General features: G+C 37.6%; 1 protein-coding gene across 9 annotated transcripts; it reads right to left on the bottom strand.

Annotated features, from left to right (window-relative positions):
• Positions 1 to 987: 987 nt before the first annotated feature.
• Positions 988 to 20,382, bottom strand: LOC127424380 (serine/threonine-protein kinase NIM1-like). Of its 9 annotated transcripts, none has more exons than XM_051669526.1 (6): positions 20,230 to 20,382; positions 18,057 to 18,117; positions 17,071 to 17,171; positions 9,015 to 9,372; positions 3,348 to 3,616; positions 988 to 2,020 (listed from the first exon to the last, which is right to left on the bottom strand). In XM_051669526.1, exons 4-6 carry the CDS (start codon positions 9,310 to 9,312, stop codon positions 1,265 to 1,267), a joined length of 1,323 nt encoding a protein of 440 aa, XP_051525486.1. In that variant the 5' UTR covers positions 9,313 to 9,372; positions 17,071 to 17,171; positions 18,057 to 18,117; positions 20,230 to 20,382; the 3' UTR covers positions 988 to 1,264. The 9 variants fall into 9 exon arrangements, with proteins under 9 accessions (XP_051525486.1, XP_051525487.1, XP_051525484.1 ...); XM_051669527.1 differs by lacking the exon at positions 17,071 to 17,171 and adding an exon at positions 9,519 to 12,342; XM_051669524.1 differs by lacking the exon at positions 17,071 to 17,171.
• Between the last annotated feature and the right edge of the window lie 254 nt (positions 20,383 to 20,636).

Raw genomic sequence — 20,636 nt, 5'->3', positions numbered from 1 at the left:
TCTGGCATGCCGTCATTTTTAATGGGTGTCTATGGAGGAGATGCTTGAGTGTGCTGAATACACTTCTTTTGTGAGGAAACAGCTCATCCCTTAATGAATTGACCGTTTGTCTGCTAATCTTCAATATGTTGTACACTAAACAACCGTTTTAGTATGAACTATGTGTGGAGTTTACTACGATGAAATTGCTGTTTTAAGAGAAGACGCAGACAATTCTGCGACAAATAGGTGTCAGTTTACGGCTCTCTCCATTCTTTTGTATGGTAACCGCAAACAGTGACTTACTGTCGTAACACGCTAGTTAACCGTTACGACCTCTCCTAAAATAAAAACGCGGAGGTTGTTGTCTCAGTAAAGATGTTTTGCGAGATTTAAACTGAGAAATTCAAGGGTATTTACAATAAATTATTTGAGCATAAAGTTGTGTTATTGGCTGGCACTATGAATACACTAAAGATAAAAGACGAAACGTGCGTCAGCTTTTGTAGTGATATTATTATTATATTATTCATTTTTTATATATCCCATGCTAATCAAACATTTGTCGAATTCCAATTGAAAGTGATCATCCCTATGCCCTACTCACTTCAAAGGACAGATCTCTTGATGTGGACACTGAAGGGAGCATGAAAGTACTGGATAAATGTACCTTTCGCTAATAGTCTTGTAAAAGGGCTCTTCGTTGATAAAATAATGTTCTTACTTTCGTTTGGATTCACAACACTTGGGGAATGGTGTCCCCCTCCCGCAGTGCCTAAAACTGCAGCTTGGAAAATGGCCATTGTCCTTCTACTAATGTCTGCCTGCATTTTTACTCATATGTTACATTATTAATTATTCAAGGGAGTCTCCTTATATCATTTAGTGTGCAATGCATACCTCTGGGTATGGTGATGAACAATCACCATTTCATCATCACTTTGCACAAAATTAACATTTCTCTTTAAGTGTGTTTTTTTCCCCCCATTTTCATAAAATTTCAAACAATGCAGTCCAAAGAATTTTATTACAAAAATGAACACGACATGAGACATTCGTGACATCAAAACAAAGGTCTTGCTTCGCTCATGTTCAAAACACTCAAACCAACAGCAATCATACATACCTTTTTGATTAAAATAGACTACTTTATTAGAGGCATTCATTGATCTAATTTTCTATTAAAAAAAAAAAAATAACAAAAGAGGTGTATTAAACAAAATAAGCTAAAACATAGTTCCAGTGAGTCATTCATACTTTATCAAAGATTTACCCATTTTTAGCATCACAGAATGGTGCAGAGTTTAGATGTATGTCTAAGGCTCCTGTATGCTTTCAAATGGTCCTTTTTATCATCAATTCCATTCACTACATGGGTAACTACTGGCATGCTCTCTAATGCTTGTCGTTTGTGTGCCCAGTGTAAGAGAATACGATAGACCCCAGTGATGGAGCTCCTGCAGTCTTTGCCCTGGTTGTTACGAATGTGGTCAGTGGTGATGCCAAGTGTCTCCAGGGCATTCCTCACCTCTATCTCATGCTCCTCTAGCTGCCCTGACCCAGTCTCAGCCAGGTGGAGTGGGTCCAATTTAAAGGGCTCCATGGCTTTGGGAAACTCCACTGGCAGCAGCCACTCACAGCCCATCATCTGTTCTACACTGTAGCGGTCAGCTGGCTGGGGCTGCAAAATGCCCCGGATTAGTTTCTGGCACGGTTCTGGTACCCAGGCAAGCACTGTGTACGCCCCTTCCAGGATACAGCGCTTTAGCTTGGCTACCATTTCGGCACGGAAAGGCATGGTGCCAGTCACCATGAAGAATAGCAGGACGCCTAATGCCCAGATGTCCACGCAAGCGCCTTTGTAGTGCTCGTCTCTGAAGAGCTCAGGGGCGACATAAGGGGGAGAACCGCAGAAGGTATTGAGGGTCTCGTCACAACGGCTGACGGTGCTGAAGCCAAAGTCTCCCACTTTAACACAGGTGCTACAGGTGTAAAAAACATTCTCTGCTTTCAGGTCCCTGTGGATGATGTTGTTGTCATGCTGCATAAAGTAAACAATACATTAAAGATATTTTGATTTACAAGGCAGATTTATTAACAGATGAATCTAAATGCTCAATATTATTTAGAAGTCTCAGCATAATTATACAGTATTAAATCAGATCGAACTCTTAGCACTCAGTAATTTTTTGAGTGTGTCATCTAGGGCTTACACTGAAACCTTGGGGTGTGGATGCAGCATCATTTGAATGCAATTGTTTTCAGTAACAGATGCCATTGTAGAAATTCACTATTCATGGTCAGCCATGATTCATTTAATATATGAGTGAAAGTGTCAAATAACAAGACAGTTACTGAGATTAAGTGAGTAGTATTCAGCTGGTCATGTGATTTTAAAATAGCAGCCCCCATGAGGGCGACCCTCTCCATGTAGAATAAAACAGCTTTTATAAGGTTATTGATATGACTGGTGTCTTCATCTCATGTGAGTCATCATGATTATATACATATATTTAAAATGACTATTAATTTCTTTGGTAGTAAAACTTTTTTAATGAGGAAAAAATTACTGAGTGCACCTTTAAAAGTTGCATAAATCTCTTGTAGCAAAACTGAAGAGGTAAACAACAATCTGCTAGACATGAGAGGCTAAGAAAAGCAGACAAGAGGAATCACATTGAGAATATGAAGCTTGCAAGAGAGGGTCACCAAAGTGCATTTGTCTCTCAGTTATAATGAATTATCTTCTTGATTTACAGTTACCCTAAAAGTATTCAGACACTTAAGACACAATAAACGTATGAATTTCATTGCATATTAATGAAATATCAAACCAAGAGAGGCATCTGCAAATAAAAAATGCTAGACATTTTCTCAGATTTTTTTTTTTCTCCAAAAACATTTAAAGGTGCACGCAGTAATTTTTGTGTATGTCGTCTTGGACAACACTGACCCCTAGTGGCCTGGATGCAACATCATCCAAAATCAACGGTTTTCAGTTACCAGTGCTGTTGTAGAAATTCACTATTTATGGTCAGCCATGATTCATTTAATCCCTAAATGAAAGAATCCAGTTACAGAGCAGTTACTGAGATTAAGAGAGTAGTATTCGTCTGGTTATGTGATTCTAACATGGCAGCCCCCATGAGGAGACCCTCTTCATGTAAGCTGAAACAGGTTTTATAAGGTTACTGATATGAATGTCCAAAGTTGACATATATGACATTTAGCTTGAAATGTAGCTATAATTTAAAGACATTCATACATTTGTGTGAGTATGAAATGTGGCTGAAGCATACTTTTTGGGGTCGCTGTATATTCATGGCTCTCAGTCTAAACACACATAATTTGCTTCCAGAACAACTCACCATATGCTTCACAGCTGAGAGAACCTGAGAGAAGACAATCTTGCTGTCGATGTCGGAAAGCTTCCCCTCAGTGCTGATTTTTGTATAGAGCTCCCCTCCGCTTGCATACTCCATGACCAGGTGCAGACGAGTCAGAGTCTCCACTACCTCATACAGACGGATGATATTTGGATGGTGCAGCTTTTCCATGCTTGATATCTCCTGGGAGAGCAGACTTTGGGTCTTCTGATCAAGCTTGGTCTTGTCCAAGATCTTGATGGCTACTTTGTCTGTGGATGACAACATAAACAGCTGTATTTCAGTTACTCAACTGTGAAATATTCCTCTTCTTTTGTCCTTGGGACTTAAAGGGATATTACACTAAAAAATGAAACTTTGTCATCATTTTACTCACATAATGTTGTTTCAAACCTGCATGACTAATTGTCTTCCGTGGAACACAAAAGGACATGTTAAGTAGAATGCTAGCTTCAGTCACCATTCACTTTTATTGTATGGAAAAAAGATGCAATGAAAGCAAATGGTGACTATCTAACATCTCCTTTTGTATTCTATGGAAGAAAGAAAGTCAAATTGGTTTGGAACAAAAAGAGGGGAGTAAATTATGACTGAATTTCTGGTGAACTATCCCTTTAAATGCATTCTCTGTAATTTGACAGGGCTTATGTAAGCATTTATTGTTTTTGTATGCTGTATGTGAATGTTTTAGTATATATAAACATGGCTTAGTCTAAACAATGAAAATCTATAATAATAAGACCTCTGAGCAGTTTTGCCCTAAGATTTCAGATATGGCATGCCATGCGATATGGAATGTCATTCTAAACCCTCACTTCAAGATCTGCTGCGGCTCTACAAATAAGTCTTTACAAAATGCTCTGTGCATATAATTCATATCGCTTTGTAACAGCACACCAATCTTTGATGAGGCCTGCAGCAATTCTAAAGATCTCAACAGAAATGTGACACCTACAATCAATCCATATGCATCCATATCCAGCTTGACTTTGACTGAGGGCATGTTTACTACACTATTAATGTTAACCTGACTGTCAGGGCACATACTGATCAACACAATAACACAAACCCCTAAGTACAGTCAGGTGAATCTCACGAAACCTGTAAAGAACATGTCTAAAAAGGTAATATTTTACACCGAAATCAAAAGGATTACATTTTTCTTAACCCTCAGATACCCATTGTAGTAGAATTGCAATATTTGTTTACAGCAATTAAACAATACCTATATTATATATATATATATATATATATATATATATATATATATATATATATATATACAGGTGCATCTCAATAAATTAGAATGTCGTGGAAAAGTTCATTTATTTCAGTAATTCAACTCAAATTGTGAAACTCATGTATTAAATAAATTCAATGCACACAGACTGAAGTAGTTTAAGTCTTTGGTTCTTTTAATTGTGATGATTTTGGCTCACATTTAACAAAAACCCACCAATTCACTATCTCAAAAAATTAGAATATGGTGACATGCCAATCAGCTAATCAACTCAAAACACCTGCAAAGGTTTCCTGAGCCTTCAAAATGGTCTCTCAGTTTGGTTCACTAGGCTACACAATCATGGGGAAGACTGCTGATCTGACAGTTGTCCAGAAGAAAATCATTGACAACCTTCACAAGGAGGGTAAGCCACAAACATTCATTGCCAAAGAAGCTGGCTGTTCACAGAGTGCTGTATCCAAGCATGTTAACAGAAAGTTGAGTGGAAGGAAAAAGTGTGGAAGAAAAAGATGCAAAACCAACCGAGAGAACCGCAGCCTTATGATTGTCAAGCAAAATCGATTCAAGAATTTGGGTGAACTTCACAAGGAATGGACTGAGGCTGGGGTCAAGGCATCAAGAGCCACCACACACAGACGTGTCAAGGAATTTGGCTACAGTTGTTGTATTCCTCTTGTTAAGCCACTCCTGAACCACAGACAACATCAGAGGCGTCTTACCTGGGCTAAGGAGAAGAAGAACTGGACTGTTGCCCAGTGGTCCAAAGTCCTCTTTTCAGATGAGAGCAAGTTTTGTATTTCATTTGGAAACCAAGGTCCTAGAGTCTGGAGGAAGGGTGGAGAAGCTCATAGCCCAAGTTGCTTGAAGTCCACTGTTAAGTTTCCACAGTCTGTGATGATTTGGGGTGCAATGTCATCTGCTGGTGTTGGTCCATTGTGTTTTTTGAAAACCAAAGTCACTGCACCCATTTACCAAGAAATTTTGGAGCACTTCATGCTTCCTTCTGCTGACCAGCTTTTTAAAGATGCTGATTTCATTTTCCAGCAGGATTTGGCACCTGCCCACACTGCCAAAAGCTCCAAAAGTTGGTTAAATGACCATGGTGTTGGTGTGCTTGACTGGCCAGCAAACTCACCAGACCTGAACCCCATAGAGAATCTATGGGGTATTGTCAAGAGGAAAATGAGAAACGAGAGACCAAAAAATGCAGATGAGCTGAAGGTCACTGTCAAAGAAACCTGGGCTTCCATACCACCACAGCAGTGCCACAAACTGATCACCTCCATGCCACGCCGAATTGAGGCAGTAATTAAAGCAAAAGGAGCCCCTACCAAGTATTGAGTACATATACAGTAAATGAACATACTTTCCAAAAGGCCAACAATTCACTAAAAATGTTTTTTTTAATTGGTCTTATGATGTATTCTAATTTTTTGAGATAGTGAATTGGTGGGTTTTTGTTAAATGTGAACCAAAATCATCACAATTAAAAGAACCAAAGACTTAAACTACTTCAGCCTGTGTGCATTGAATTTATTTAATACATGAGTTTCACAATTTGAGTTGAATTACTGAAATAAATGAACTTTTCCACGACATTCTAATTTATTGAGATGCACCTGTATATATATATATATATATATATATATATATAAAAAGAAAAGAATTTTGTATCACAACAACAGTTTCAGGGTTGGGGGGGGATATATTGAATGTCATGGCTTGTTAAAATCACACAACAGTCATCTCAAAGCAAAATGTGCTTAAATGTGCAGTCTTCCTATAGACTGCCCTTGTTTTGATTGTTTTCTCCATAACAAAATATGCTTAAACAAGATTTTAATAAGTGGCTTCCTAAAAACCCATTCAATGAGGAAAAAAGAAAGTAGGTCTCCGAGGTCTCTGAGGCTAATATACAGGTGCATCTCAATAAATTAGAATGTCGTGGAAAAGTTCATTTATTTCAGTAATTCAACTCAAATTGTGAAACTCGTGTATTAAATAAATTCAATGCACACAGACTGAAGTAGTTTAAGTCTTTGGTTCTTTTAATTGTGATGATTTTGCTCACATTTAACAAAAACCCACCAATTCACTATCTCAAAAAATTAGAATACATCATAAGACCAATAAAAAAAACATTTTTAGTGAATTGTTGGCCTTCTGGAAAGTGTTCATTTACTGTATATGTACTCAATACTTGGTAGGGGCTCCTTTTGTTTTAATTACTGCCTCAATTCGGCGTGGCATGGAGGTGATCAGTTTGTGGCACTGCTGAGGTGGTATGGAAGCCCAGGTTTCTTTGACAGTGGCCTTCAGCTCATCTGCATTTTTTGGTCTCTTGTTTCTCATTTTCCTTCTTGACAATACCCCATAGATTCTCTATGGGGTTCAGGTCTGGTGAGTTTGCTGGCCAGTCAAGCACACCAACACCATGGTCATTTAACCAACTTTTGGTGCTTTTGGCAGTGTGGGCAGGTGCCAAATCCTGCTGGAAAATGAAATCAGCATCTTTAAAAAGCTGGTCAGCAGAAGGAAGCATGAAGTGCTTCAAAATTTCTTGGTAAACGGGTGCAGTGACTTTGGTTTTCAAAAAACACAATGGACCAACACTAGCAGATGACATTGCACCCCAAATCATCACAGACTGTGGAAACTTAACCCTGGACTTCAAGCAACTTGGGCTATGAGCTTCTCCACCCTTCCTCCAGACTCTAGGACCTTGGTTTCCAAATGAAATACAAAACTTGCTCTCATCTGAAAAGAGGACTTTGGACCACTGGGCAACAGTCCAGTTCTTCTTCTCCTTAGCCCAGGTAAGATGCCTCTGACGTTGTCTGTGGTTCAGGAGTGGCTTAACAAGAGGAATACGACAACTGTAGCCAAATTCCTTGACATGTCTGTGTGTGGTGGCTCTTGATGCCTTGACCCCAGCCTCAGTCCATTCCTTGTGAAGTTCACCCAAATTCTTGAATCGATTTTGCTTGACAATCATAAGGCTGCGGTTCTCTCGGTTGGTTGTGCATCTTTTTCTTCCACACTTTTTCCTTCCACTCAACTTTCTGTTAACATGCTTGGATACAGCACTCTGTGAACAGCCAGCTTCTTTGGCAATGAATGTTTGTGGCTTATCCTCCTTGTGAAGGGTGTCAATGATTGTCTTCTGGACAACTGTCAGATCAGCAGTCTTCCCCATGATTGTGTAGCCTAGTGAACCAAACTGAGAGACCATTTTGAAGGCTCAGGAAACTTTTGCAGGTGTTTTGAGTTGATTAGCTGATTGGCATGTCACCATATTCTAATTTTATGAGATAGTGAATTGGTGGGTTTTTGTTAAATGTGAGCCAAAATCATCACAATTAAAAGAACCAAAGACTTAAACTACTTCAGTCTGTGTGCATTGAATTTATTTAATACACGAGTTTCACAATTTGAGTTGAATTACTGAAATAAATGAACTTTTCCACGACATTCTAATTTATTGAGATGCACCTGTATATTGATTTATACACTGGTGGCCAAACGTTTGGAATAATGTACAGATTTTGCTCTTATGGAAAGAAATTGGTTCTTTTATTCACCAAAGTGGCATTCAACTGATCACAATGTATAGTCAGGACATTAATAACGTGAAAAATTACTATTACAATTTGAAAAAAAATGTTCAGAACTTCTTAAACTACTTCAAAGAGTTCAAAGACAATGTTAAGCTTTATTTAATGAGCCAAATAGCTTTCAATTGTATCTGATATAATGGCAAGTGATTTTCTAGTACCAAATAGCAATTTAGCATGATTACTCAAGGATAAGGTGTTGGAGTGATGGCTGCTGGATCAAAAATGACTTTTTTCAAATAGTGATGGTGCTATTTTACATCAGTAATGTCCTGACTTTATTTTGTGATCAGTTGAATGCCACTTTGGTGAAATAAAGTACCAATTTCCTTCCGAAACAGCAAAATCTGTACAATATTCCAAACTTTTGGCTGCCTGTGTGTGTGTGTGTGTGTGTGTGTGTGTGTGTATATATATATATCTATCCTTCCCCCTTAATTCTCATTAACTTAATGCAAAAAAAAACCAACGTAATGTAATGCAATGATATACTTTTCATATTGGAATATTTATACTTCATTAAATTAGTATTTATACTTCATGGCTGTATGTTGCATTGCCTTTGATTTAAATTGTATTACAGTAATTTCTTATACTATTACAGTAATTTTACTTCATTACAGTAATGAGAATCACCAATGACAATTATGGAAATTACAAAAAAAATAAATACATATTTTTACTCATAATTTTAATGTAATACTTTAGATTTTGGGGTGATTAAAGTGACTCTTGTCAAAAGGGTAAAATGTGCTAACAATCAACTATACCACACCATTAATCAGCACACACCTTTCGTCAGAGCGTGGATGCCTAGCTTGACGTGAGAGAAGTTGCCGCAGCCAATCTCACCGCAAATCTTGTAGAAGCCAATGCGGCAGCCCACCGTGAGCTCTCTCACCATCTTCTCATCTTGGTACATGTCCAAACTGAGCTTCTCCAACGGAGTGAGTCGGTGCGACTGGGTCCCCTCATCGTCCATGCAGATGTCGGAGCTGTCCAGTCGGCTCCATCGTGCATTATGCTGGGGACCCGTGGCCATGGCCGAAACCCCGACCGAGACCCCCCCAGTCGGGTAGATGGCAGTCATCCTGCCACAGGCCACTGGGGAAATTAGCTCATGGCAGGAGACCTGCAACTAAGGCACCACCTGATGATGTGAAACAATTTGCAAGATTTAAAATTGCGCAGTGTAAACCATTGGAAGACTATGTGGACAACTAAGGAGGTAGAGAAACTGCAGCTGGCTTATTGACCTATTGATCTGACTTTAGCTGCTCTATTTATTTTTCTCACCTAGAATGACTCCCCTTGATCAATATGTAACATGTAATATCTTCAAAGCCTCAAAAATATCAATCTACCAACAAATAAGTCAATTATATTGATATATCAACTAGGGCTTGGACGATTCATCGACGTAATCGATTACAGAAATACATCAATTTGCATAACATGCGTCGGCACGTCGCAATGGAGTATTTAAAATGGCAGCTCCCGGTTTAAGTATGGATTCCCCCGAAGAAGAAGCTGCAGCTAAAAAAAAAAGGAATTTGGCCAATAGTTGCTGCAAGCCTCTTATAATTGACCAATTGGTGTGCGAGAAGGCGGGACTTACAAAGAGGGGTTAAAGCAATGTAAATATGCGCGCACACAATGAAGTATTAGACCAGATGCACATCATAATGCAACTAAAGCCGAATCCCGGACATTTCCGCAAATGTAGAAATCCCGGCCGGACGCTTTTTTAAGGTCTGAAAAAGAGGACATGTCCGGGAAAGAGAAGACGTATGGTCACCCTACGTTTACAGCGGTGCAGAAACTACTTTTAACATGGGCGATGAGGAAACATTTAGAACATTTTAAGTGACGACTACTACTAACAGAAACACATGTTGTAATATTAATATGTCATGCTTGGGTGGGGACAAAAAGTAAACAGGACTTATGGTGCTGCCTTGCTGCCATCTTGACAAAGTGCTCCGGGATGCTTTCGCTTCAAGTGTTCGTTCATGGTGGTTGAACTGCTGCGATAAGCCATTTCCAATTTGCATAGCTTACACAGCACCACATTGTTGGGTCTCTGGCTAAAATACTCCCACGCTTTAGATGACCGTAGGCGAGTTTTTTTCAATCTCTCCGTGAACGCGTAAAGCGCTGTTGTGTTCGGCATCAAACAGTTGCTTGACAGTAGCAGCAAATGACAGCTGAGTGGAAACAATGCCCAAACGAAAGTTCAAATTTACAGAAGATTTGCACAAAATTCCCATGCTTTCGTCCAAGTCGAGATCCGTGGGAAGCAGAATGTATGACATGTAAAGCTGGCACTTATGTGTCAGTTGCTAAATAAAGGTGCAAATGATTTAGAAGCACATAAATGGTCAGCAAAAGGTGAAAGTTCATCAGGTAAATTAACGGACTACTTTTTGCGACCAGGTAAAATTATCACATTGCTTCATTTTCCACGGCCATTCAAAATAATAGTAATAGTAAATGAAGTTACACTCATGGCATCAAATATTTTATTTTAGTACATGGACATTCAAAAGAATGTTATAAATAAATACAATTTTCCATATATTTCTGTTATGCTAATGGAGTATCTCTTTCACTGTATTAAAGTTTGCATTCATAGTTGCTGTTTTGAACCCTATTATTCCCCCCCACCGGCGGAAAAAAAAAAGGTGTCCTCTTTTTGGAAAACCAAAATCATCTTTCCTCCTGAAAGTGACTTGAATTGTACATTTGTTTCATTTATTTTGTTGTTGGATTGCTAAATGTAGATTGCACTTTCCTTTTACATAAATTGAACAAGTTCTTACTTTTATTTAGGAGAGATTTTATGTTGGACTGTAAAATGGAGATTACTAGTTAAGACAGGGCTATTTTTGTGCAGAATAATGCCCTGCAGTGCACACTTTGTTTCTTGGACATTTGTTTGTGTTTAAGAGAAGATGATTTAATAAAATATTGAAATATTAATGACAAGTTTTGTATTTATTTTGGGTTAATTGTTATATTAATCAAGTAATAATAATAAAAAATCTTTAGAATAATCTGCAAATTAGTCGTTAGGGTAATTGACTAATCGGAAAAAGAATCGTTAGATTAATCGATAAAAAAGGTGCAGCCCTAATATCAATGGGATTAGCACACTTAAATTTCCCAGTTTTCCAGACTTTTCCAGTTGTTTGTAATGACTAAAGGATTTTAAAAAATAATTTTATGTAGATTGCACGCAAAAAGAACACAATTTCTTAACTAATTACATTTTGAGTTGAGTTTAACTTAAATTTACATTCACTATAGCATTTTACATGACTTTAAGATTTTATTAATTTCCATGGAAATCAAAATATCAAAATGTTCTCTTATTTCCAGGTTTTCCATTAATGTGTTGTGAATAATAATTAAAAAAAAGGTAAAAAATGAACTGAAAAAATAATATTTTAACAAACTAAATTCATAATAAAAGGCCATCTTAAAAAGCTTTACTCACATAGATTCAAATGAATTTTTACATTTAAACACTGACAATAACAGATAAGTGCAACCCTTCACACCTTCACATGTTGTCCCTCAATCCCTGCGTCAACTGGCAAAATGAGCTCTTTATCGCCACATCTCAGATCAAGGTTACACAAATATCCAAGCGCAAACAAGCAGATGTTAAGGGTTGTCTGCTTCTAAGCGGCCAGGTGCACAGAGAGCTTTCCCTTCCTCTCAATCCTGCATCTGCAGGATCTGACCCTCATCAGATATGCCTGATTTAATCACTGTGTTGTCTCAACCAATGATAAAAATAGACCAACGATCATAGTGGAGAGTGAAAAGGGCTGTGATTGTTGCCTTGGTGCTATAATGAGATGCTGCTCTATCTGGCGCTGGCCTCTCATACGGTGCTTCCACTCATTTAACATCTTTGACTGTTTGGTCAGTCAGAAATAGGGCCTTGCATGGAACTCAGCCACTCCCTCAAATTTGTTCATCTGTGTGGGGGGTTTTCTTTGCTTCCCGCTCACAGTCTCTTCTTCTGGATTAGTGTGTATACAGATCCTAATCTCTGCCTTTTTTAATGGTTCTAAAGTCTCCAAATTGTAACTGAGGGATGGCCTTTTCCCTGGGGAGAGAGAGATAAAGAATAAATAAAGACCATGGCACTATATTTACCATGTCCTTGCCTCACCTCTCCTTAAGGTAAACTTAGTACAACATGTGCTTAGCTGTTTTCACAAAGAGGTCTGGAACACTCTTTACAGTGTATTCATTTAAGATAAATTTGGATTTTGTAAAGACAGTATTAAAAATTATGGTAACACTTTACAATAAAGTACCATTTGTTAACATTAGTTAATGCATTAGGTATCATTAACTAACAATGAACAATACATTTATTACAGCATTTATTAAGCTTTGTTACTGTTAGCTAATAAAATTACAAGTGTTCATTGTTAGTTAATGTTAGTTCATATTGGATTAACTAATGTTAATAAATACAACTTCAGATTTTAAAAATGTATTAGATAATGTCGTAATTAACATTAACAAACATTAATAAATGCTGTAAAAGAATTGTTCATTGTTAGTTCATGTTAACTAATGTTGTTAACTAATGTTAACAAATGGCACTTTATTGTAAATTCTTTCCAAAATTATTTACTTAAAAGGTGCACTCAGTAATTTTTTTCCCCATTAAAATGTTTTTCTCCTAAATAATTTTTTTTTTATTTTTGAAACATATGTATATAATCATGAGCACTCACATGAGATGAGGACTCTAGTCATATCAGTAACCTTATAAAAGCAGCTATTTTAAAATCACATTACTAGCTGAATACTACTCAATCTCAGTTATCGTCTTGTTATTGGACACTTTCACTCTTGGATTAAATTAACTGTGAATAGTGAATTTATACAAAAGGCATCTGTTACTGAAAACTATTGATTTTGAATGATGTTGCATCCATACCACTAGGTGTTGCACTAAGTCCAAGATGACATGAACAAAAAGTTACTGAGTGCATCTTTACTAAAAAAATAAATAAAAATGAAATTTTATCTAATACAAATATATTTATACATTTTGATTTAATTTCTTACTATGCGTTTGAGATGTCATTGAGAATGTGAATTCATATGTGTGTGTTTCAGGATTTAATTAGGATGAGTTTTCATAACAAGATCCCTAAAGAGCATTATATAAGACAGAGTGCATTCACTTCACTCTCTAGAGCCACAGAGTACACATCAAACCCGCATTACACACTCATTACACCATGATGTACATCCAATATTATGACGCATGCTGCAATAGCAGAATATATCCAATTTTACTGACAGCAAAATATTTATAAACTCCTTAATGATTATAAACGTTGTTCTACTGATCTGAATCATAAGTAATGCTGATTGCTAAGGCAAGCATCACTATTACTATTGCTTAAACCCCTAAACATAAATACTGAACTTTGGCACATAACTTATCCTGCACCATTTGTGCTACATGAATCAGACATACAGTACTGTATTATCATGTGGCTATTATGTTTCCTAACAATCAGACATAAATTTTTGCTTAAAGGTGCACTCAGTAATTCTAATCCAATACACTTTTTGTCAAATATCTCCTCACAGTCTGCTAGCTGTCCGTTCTGTGGTGGGCTGAAAAAAAATCAAGTATTTGTACCCAGCCCTGGCTCTGTAAATGGGACAAAAACAAAGTGGATCGGACCGATCCACACAACACTAAAAGGTAAAAGGCTTGAAGTTGCTCTATTTCTTCACGATAGTTGGGTAACATACATTTTACTGTTTCACAGAACCCATATATGCTGTTGTTTAATGTTAGATTTAGTAGCAGGAGAGTTGAGAGTGTCTGGATCTGGTGTGCATAAAACCGTCCCACGTGCATGAATTTGGGGGGCGGAGTTTCCAAAGGAGCACAGAAGGGAGGGGTGTGTTTGTTTTGGCAGTTGAGTTTGAATATCAACAGTGTTTCTCAGGAATCACTGAGTGCATCTTTAACAGACAATAATTATGGAGGGATATGGGCCATAGGGACTAGAATATAACAGATACTTATAACAGGTGAGTTCTTTCAACTTGGGCCAGTAAGCAACATCCTAGCAACCATCCAGAACACCTTTAGCAACAGCAATGCCATGGCAACCACTCAAAACACAACAGCCTCATGGTAGTTAACGTACATTCATAAACATCAATCTATCTACAAATAAGTCAATAATAAATCAACAGGGTTCCCACACTTTTTACCAATGACTGATTATTGGAAAAGGATTTTTTTTTAACGATTTTATAGAGATTGCTCTCCAAAAGAGCAATTACTTGCCAATGAAATATTTTAAACTTTTGTATGAGCATGCAGCACCACTCACATTTTCAGAAAATGTACAAATATGGTTGGTAACATTATGCATTTATGCACAGATCACAGAACGTGTGCAAAAAGCATGTGTACAAAGAACACCGGGAGTGTTGATTTGATGCAGTTTCTTCACACACCTGCACAGACACCTGGGTTAAAATGTGTTCCTCGCAGGTGGAGATGCTGATGTAAGCTGCTGAGCTTGGTTTCGCAACAAGGTTCTTTGACATATGTAATAGACCCAAACTGAATCTTGTTTTATTCTTACTGTGTAAACTCCCTGTGTTAGAAACTGTGACAAATGTGACAAAACAACCCTACTGTCATGTGAAGATGTGTCTTTAAAGTGATAGCTTAGCCAAATGAAAATTCGATCATTTACCCACCCTCAAATTATTCCAAACCTGTATGACTTACTTTCCTTACTGGAACACAAACGAGATGTTATGCAAAGTATTAGCTTGTCACCATTCACTTTTAAAGAATCTTTTTTTTCCCCATACAATGAAAGTGAACGGTGACATATCTCCTTTTGTTTTGCATGGAAGAAAGAAAGTCATATAGGTTTGGAACAACATGATGGTGAGTAAATAATGACAGAAGCTTCATTTTTGGGTAAACTAACTCTCGAAAGTGTGTGTGTGTGTGTGTGTGTGTGTGTGTGTGTGTGTGTGTGGGTGCGTATTGTACATACCCCAAAGTACATTAGTGTGATTGCCCAAAGTGACCATCCAAAAAGAGGCAAAACACTCTTCTATGCAAAACAGCATGACTTTCTGAGAAGTACGTTTATTCACCCCTCACTGACTCAAAGCAAAAGCTTAATTGCACTGGTGTCAGCACTGCCATACTGAGTAATCAAGGAATAAGGGACATGATACAAGGCACACAACAACATTTTTTTAATTAAAACTACTGTATGAGCAAGGCGAAGTACACAAGTAAAAAGAATCAATAGATGTATCAGAGGTATTTGACCTTCCTTATATTGTATTGTACACTATCTTGGCCTATTTCATTTTATTCATAATTAGATCCTATTTGATTCCCCTGCTTCACACACACTATTTATCGAGGCACAGCACACAAAATTAAAGTGATGTTTCTCATGAATACTGAAACTCCTCAGGCTTCAAACACCTTCCTGTATGTGTGTGTGTAATGCATGATGCAGACTGCTGAAGGGACAGCAAAGATTCACACACACTGACATACTTCTCTTTTAAAAAGTGTAAAGCAAACAGGAATACAAAAACAATCCTTTTTGGATGTGCATGTGTCGGCATAATGCATGTGTTTCTCTCTCAACCAGAAAATCCCAAGCTGCTAAGTGCACATAAAATACATTTGTACTTTTATACAAAGATGTCAAATGCTTTTAAACCTGACTAACTTGCATCCATGTGTGTCAAACTGCCTCCCAATGTGGTTGGAGCAATCAGACTCCAATCTGTCTGTTGTAGATTGTGGTTGCAATTACACTTAGCTATCTGATCAACCCAAGGCCCATGAAGTTTCAACGTAGCCCCGTGTGTTTTATTAATCCTCTGCTTCTTTGCTGCATTGGCAAACACAATGTAACAAATGTAGCATTCTGTGACGCTACGGCGCTATTCGTTGAAAAATTAAGCTTGTTAGTGGAAAAGCTACATTATTGTGAAAATAGCTGAGCTACTGTCACACTACAGAAAAAATGTAAATATGTTTGTAGCGTAGCAAATTTTATTACATGGCTCTTTGGAATACTCGATTCTGATTGGTCAATGGTGCCATCCAGCGGTCAGATATTACTCTGTAACAACCGCACATCCGGAGATTAAGATATCTCAGATCGCTCACCCGGGTTCTGCGAGCCGTCTCTCCTGCTTATTGGATCACTGTGCGATCTGTACAAGTAAGCTAATAAAATAATTTAAACTCAAATCAATGTTTCATGCACATTTATTTATTTATTTGGCAAGTAATCTTGTAATAGGCTGAATAATGAGAAGTCAGACAGTTATTTTTACAAAGTAAAAACACCAAAAGAACTCAGGATTTCAGCTGTTCAGCGATTTATTTGTTCTCAAATTACATAATTTCAACCCAAATCAATATTTTAGGTCCATGTACTTATTTGGTTAGTAGCCATGTAATAAGCGGGATAATGTACAGTCAGCCGGTTGTTATCGCAAAATAAACCCCTACAGGGTGATACAAGTCCTGATCGCCCTGTCGGGGTTTATGGTGTGATAACAACCGGCTGACTGTACATTATCTCTTACTTAGTTAACTACTCCCCAACACTGGTGAACACGGCCGCGATATTCATTAAAACATCTCCTTCTGTGTTCTGCATGAGTAAGAAAGTCATACCGGTTTGGATCAACATAAGGTTAAATTATGACAGATTTTCATTTTTAAGGTGAACTATTCCTTTAAAGAGTATATCAATTTCAACTCAATAACAGGAGATTGAAATACCATCATTATTTAGGTCCTCTCTGGTACACCTCCATTAGCATTGGTCTCATGGGCAGTATTTAGGACATGGTACCTGCTTCAACTGTGACTCAATCCATGCCCTATGGGACAAAAACACTAAGCAAGAATCCTGTCCAAAGGATCTGGGCCTGTTCTATCTACAGATAAACACCTCTCACATGGGATATCAGTGGCCCCTTGGTTAAAAGATGTGTGACTTTCTTTCTTCTGGAGAACACAAACAAATATTTTTAGAATAATATTTCAGCTGTAGGTCCATACATTGCAAGTGAATGTTGGCCAGAACTTTGAATCTCTAAAAAGCAAATAAAGGCAGCATAAAGTCGTTAAATCCATGTCTTTATAAGTGATACGATATGTATGGGTGAAAAACAAATTCATATTTAAGTCCTTTTTTACTATAAATATCCACTTTCACACTTTTCTTCTTTTGTTTTTTGGCGATTCACATTTTTTGCGCATATTGACACCTACTGGTTGGGGCTGGTCAAAGGTGGAGATTTATAGTAAAAAAAAGGACTTAAATATTGATCTGTTTCTCACCCACACCTATCATATCACTTCTGAAGACATGGATTTAACCACTAGAGCTGTATGGATTACTTTTAAGTGGTTGTTATGTGCTTTTTGGAGCTTCAGAGTTCTGCCCACCATTCACTTGCATTATGAGGACCTGCAGATCTGAGATATTCTTCTAAAAATCTTTGTGTTCAGCAGAAGAAAGTCACACACATCTGAGACGGCATGAGGGTGAGTAAATGATGAGATAATTTTCATTTTTGGGTGAACTATTCCTTTAGTATCTATTCTACATCTTCTGTCACAAAAAAAATTAATAATAATTTAAAAAAATTATTATTAATATATTCTATAAATATTTTGACAAAAATTTCTAAGGTTCCTAAATAACTACAATTTCACTGATTATGTTTGTACCATAGACAGACAATAATGAGAGCTCTTACTGTATTGATAAGCCCACCCCGTCTTTCTTGTCGTAGATCTCATTGGCCTGTCTCCATGGCACTGTAAAAGGAGGAGAACCTCATGAACACACTCTATGTCATATTTATCCTGGGATCATCGTGTTCACCATAGGGGATGCCCACTATACACACAGCTCTACTGCTCCGAAAGCAATCATTAATCGTAACTGTATTTTGAGATGATGATGATGTACAAACTACAAACTGGTGAAATTATCTGGCTGTTGTTTGTCTATTGCTAAATAATGGCTGTATTTAAAAACAGTATATAAAATCACAAGCATCATCATACATGCTTCGAAACATGTATTCAGATTTTGACACATGAACATCTGAATATGTCCATACTAATGGGTCCTTTAAAAAGGAACGTAATTATGGAGTTCAATTGATGTTTGGACCTTTGCCACAAAACCACAAAAAAAGCAGTTTCCATTGCATTGTACCCTGTTAATGTATTCCCAGCCCATCAAAGCTGATTTAATCTTAACATGTTTCATGTCATCCAACTAAGGTGTCATCAAAAGAGCCTGAACAATAGTTGACATCAATCTGGGTTAAAATAGAAAGGATCATTCAATATCATAAATAACAATATCCACAGTGAATTAATATTTCCATTCAAAAGCATTTGGGATAATTCAGAGATCTCCCTTTGTCCAAACACTGTTGTGGCTGTATTATTTACACTTGAGACCCCTCTGTACCACAAGTTCCCAAGTGCAAGCAGCCAGTCTAAAATTGTTGGGTCGGTAAAAACTGCAAATAATATTACTGGCAACAAAATTTCTCCCCAAGGGTAAATGTTTTTTGTTTTGTATAATTACATCTGAAGAAGGCACTAATCGTGGCACCTGGCATACTGTTTTCATGTTTCGCTATGTGCAATAAAATCATAATATACACTATATGGCCAAAAATGTTGTGGACACCATATGTGCTCGATGAACATTTGATTTAAAAACCTTTGGCATCAGTTTCTCTCTTTGCTGTAATAACAGCTTTCACTCTTTTGGGAAGGCTTTCCACTATACTGTATGTAGTAACATGGCTGCAGGGATTTGCTCTCATTCAGACACAAGGCTATCAGTGAGGTCAGGAACTGATGTTGGTTGATGGGGCCTGACTTACAGTTGCTGTTCCAGTTCACCCCAAAAGTGATCAGTGGGGTTCAGGTCTGGGCTTTGTGCAGGCCAGTCAATTTCTTTCACACCAGACACAGTAAACCATTTCTTTATGGACCTCACTTTGTTCACAGGGGCATTGTCTTGCTGGAACAGAAAAGGGCTATCCCCAGCCATTATATAAAGAAACATTAAGATTTTTCTTTACTGGATTTAATGGAGTAACCAAATTTGTTAATTAGAAGGGGGTGTCCACAAACTTTTGGCCATATAGTGTATGTATAATAATCATCATCATAATAACACCAGCCTCAAGTTTTTATTTATTTATTATTTTTATCTCCCTCCTCTTCTGAGACCGTAAATCCACGTGAATGGTTGTGCATGACACCGCAGAGACTCACAGCGTGTGGAGGCTCATGCTATTCTCAGACATCCATGCACAATTTGCGCCCCATTGAGAGTGAGAACCACTAATCATTATTTGATTGCTTAGGAGACCTAGCTGGAGTCACTCAGCACACCCTGGATTCGAACCCCCAGCCTCGAGGTTTTAATGAGATGATGCTCATATCCGTGTTGTAGATGAGTTATAGTTTACACGGGTTAGGGGCCGTTCAGACCAAACACGTCCTAGCGCTAAAAAAAAACTTGACCAGAGACTATTTGGTTGAACGCAGCGCTACGAGCAGAGCGCATGTGATTTTACAAGTAAAAGCTCTTTTGACTCTGACACGGCGTCTAAAAAACGTGACGCTCATTGGTGAGACGGTGAAAAAACAGCAACGGTCCATCTAGTGCATATTTCCATAGAAAAACTATTGAAAAACAGCGGTGAACGACCCCATAAACTTCCATAATAACAACCGGTGCTGGTAGTAATGTTAGGTAAATCAACATCAAGACATGTAGATTCATATCTGAACAAATATTTATAAGTTGTTTTATTTGTAAACATGTGAAGTGTTTCATGCTTTATGATGATTTCAATGGTAATGACAAATTAACAACACGATCAGTTTTCTTACCTTTTTTTAAGTGGAACTCATCGATGTCACTGAATTATTGTGCGCATTCTTTGCGACACAATTTGATCGGTTTTAACGCCGAACGTCTCATTGTCTTCGTCTTCACCATGAATGTGTTTGATGCGCGAGGTCTCAAGGCATCATCAGAGCAACAGGGAGGACAGGTGACGGATAGTTCTTCTAACCAATCACAGCGGTTTGGGGGTGGACCTAAAGTCGGTCTTAAACCAATAGGCTATCAGGACTTTTCTTTGATAAAATTGTGAATGTCCTTTGAATACTGCACAAAGGGCTACATCAGGGATAGAGTGGAAAGCGAAGTCTTTGCTTTCTAAAAACCAGTAAACATTAAATCTAAAATAATAATAAAGATTTACGCATTTCAATTTTATAACAAAATTCCATAA

The sequence above is a fragment of the Myxocyprinus asiaticus genome, chromosome 33, assembly GCF_019703515.2.
Source record: "Myxocyprinus asiaticus isolate MX2 ecotype Aquarium Trade chromosome 33, UBuf_Myxa_2, whole genome shotgun sequence".
Lineage (NCBI taxonomy): Eukaryota > Metazoa > Chordata > Actinopteri > Cypriniformes > Catostomidae > Myxocyprinus > Myxocyprinus asiaticus.
The sequence above is the reverse complement of the archived record's forward strand: the minus strand, read 5'-3'. Positions and strand labels throughout refer to the sequence as shown.

Excerpts from the sequence above, each read along its gene's own strand:
- LOC127424380 (XM_051669526.1), bottom strand. The coding sequence starts at position 9,312 with ATGACTGCCATCTACCCGACTGGGGGGGTCTCGGTCGGGGTTTCGGCC. Across the intron at positions 3,617-9,014 it reads CATCCACGCTCTGACGAAAG|ACAAAGTAGCCATCAAGATC; the intron begins GTGTGTGCTGAT and ends TGTCATCCACAG. Across the intron at positions 2,021-3,347 it reads TCTCAGCTGTGAAGCATATG|CATGACAACAACATCATCCA; the intron begins GTGAGTTGTTCT and ends TACTTTATGCAG.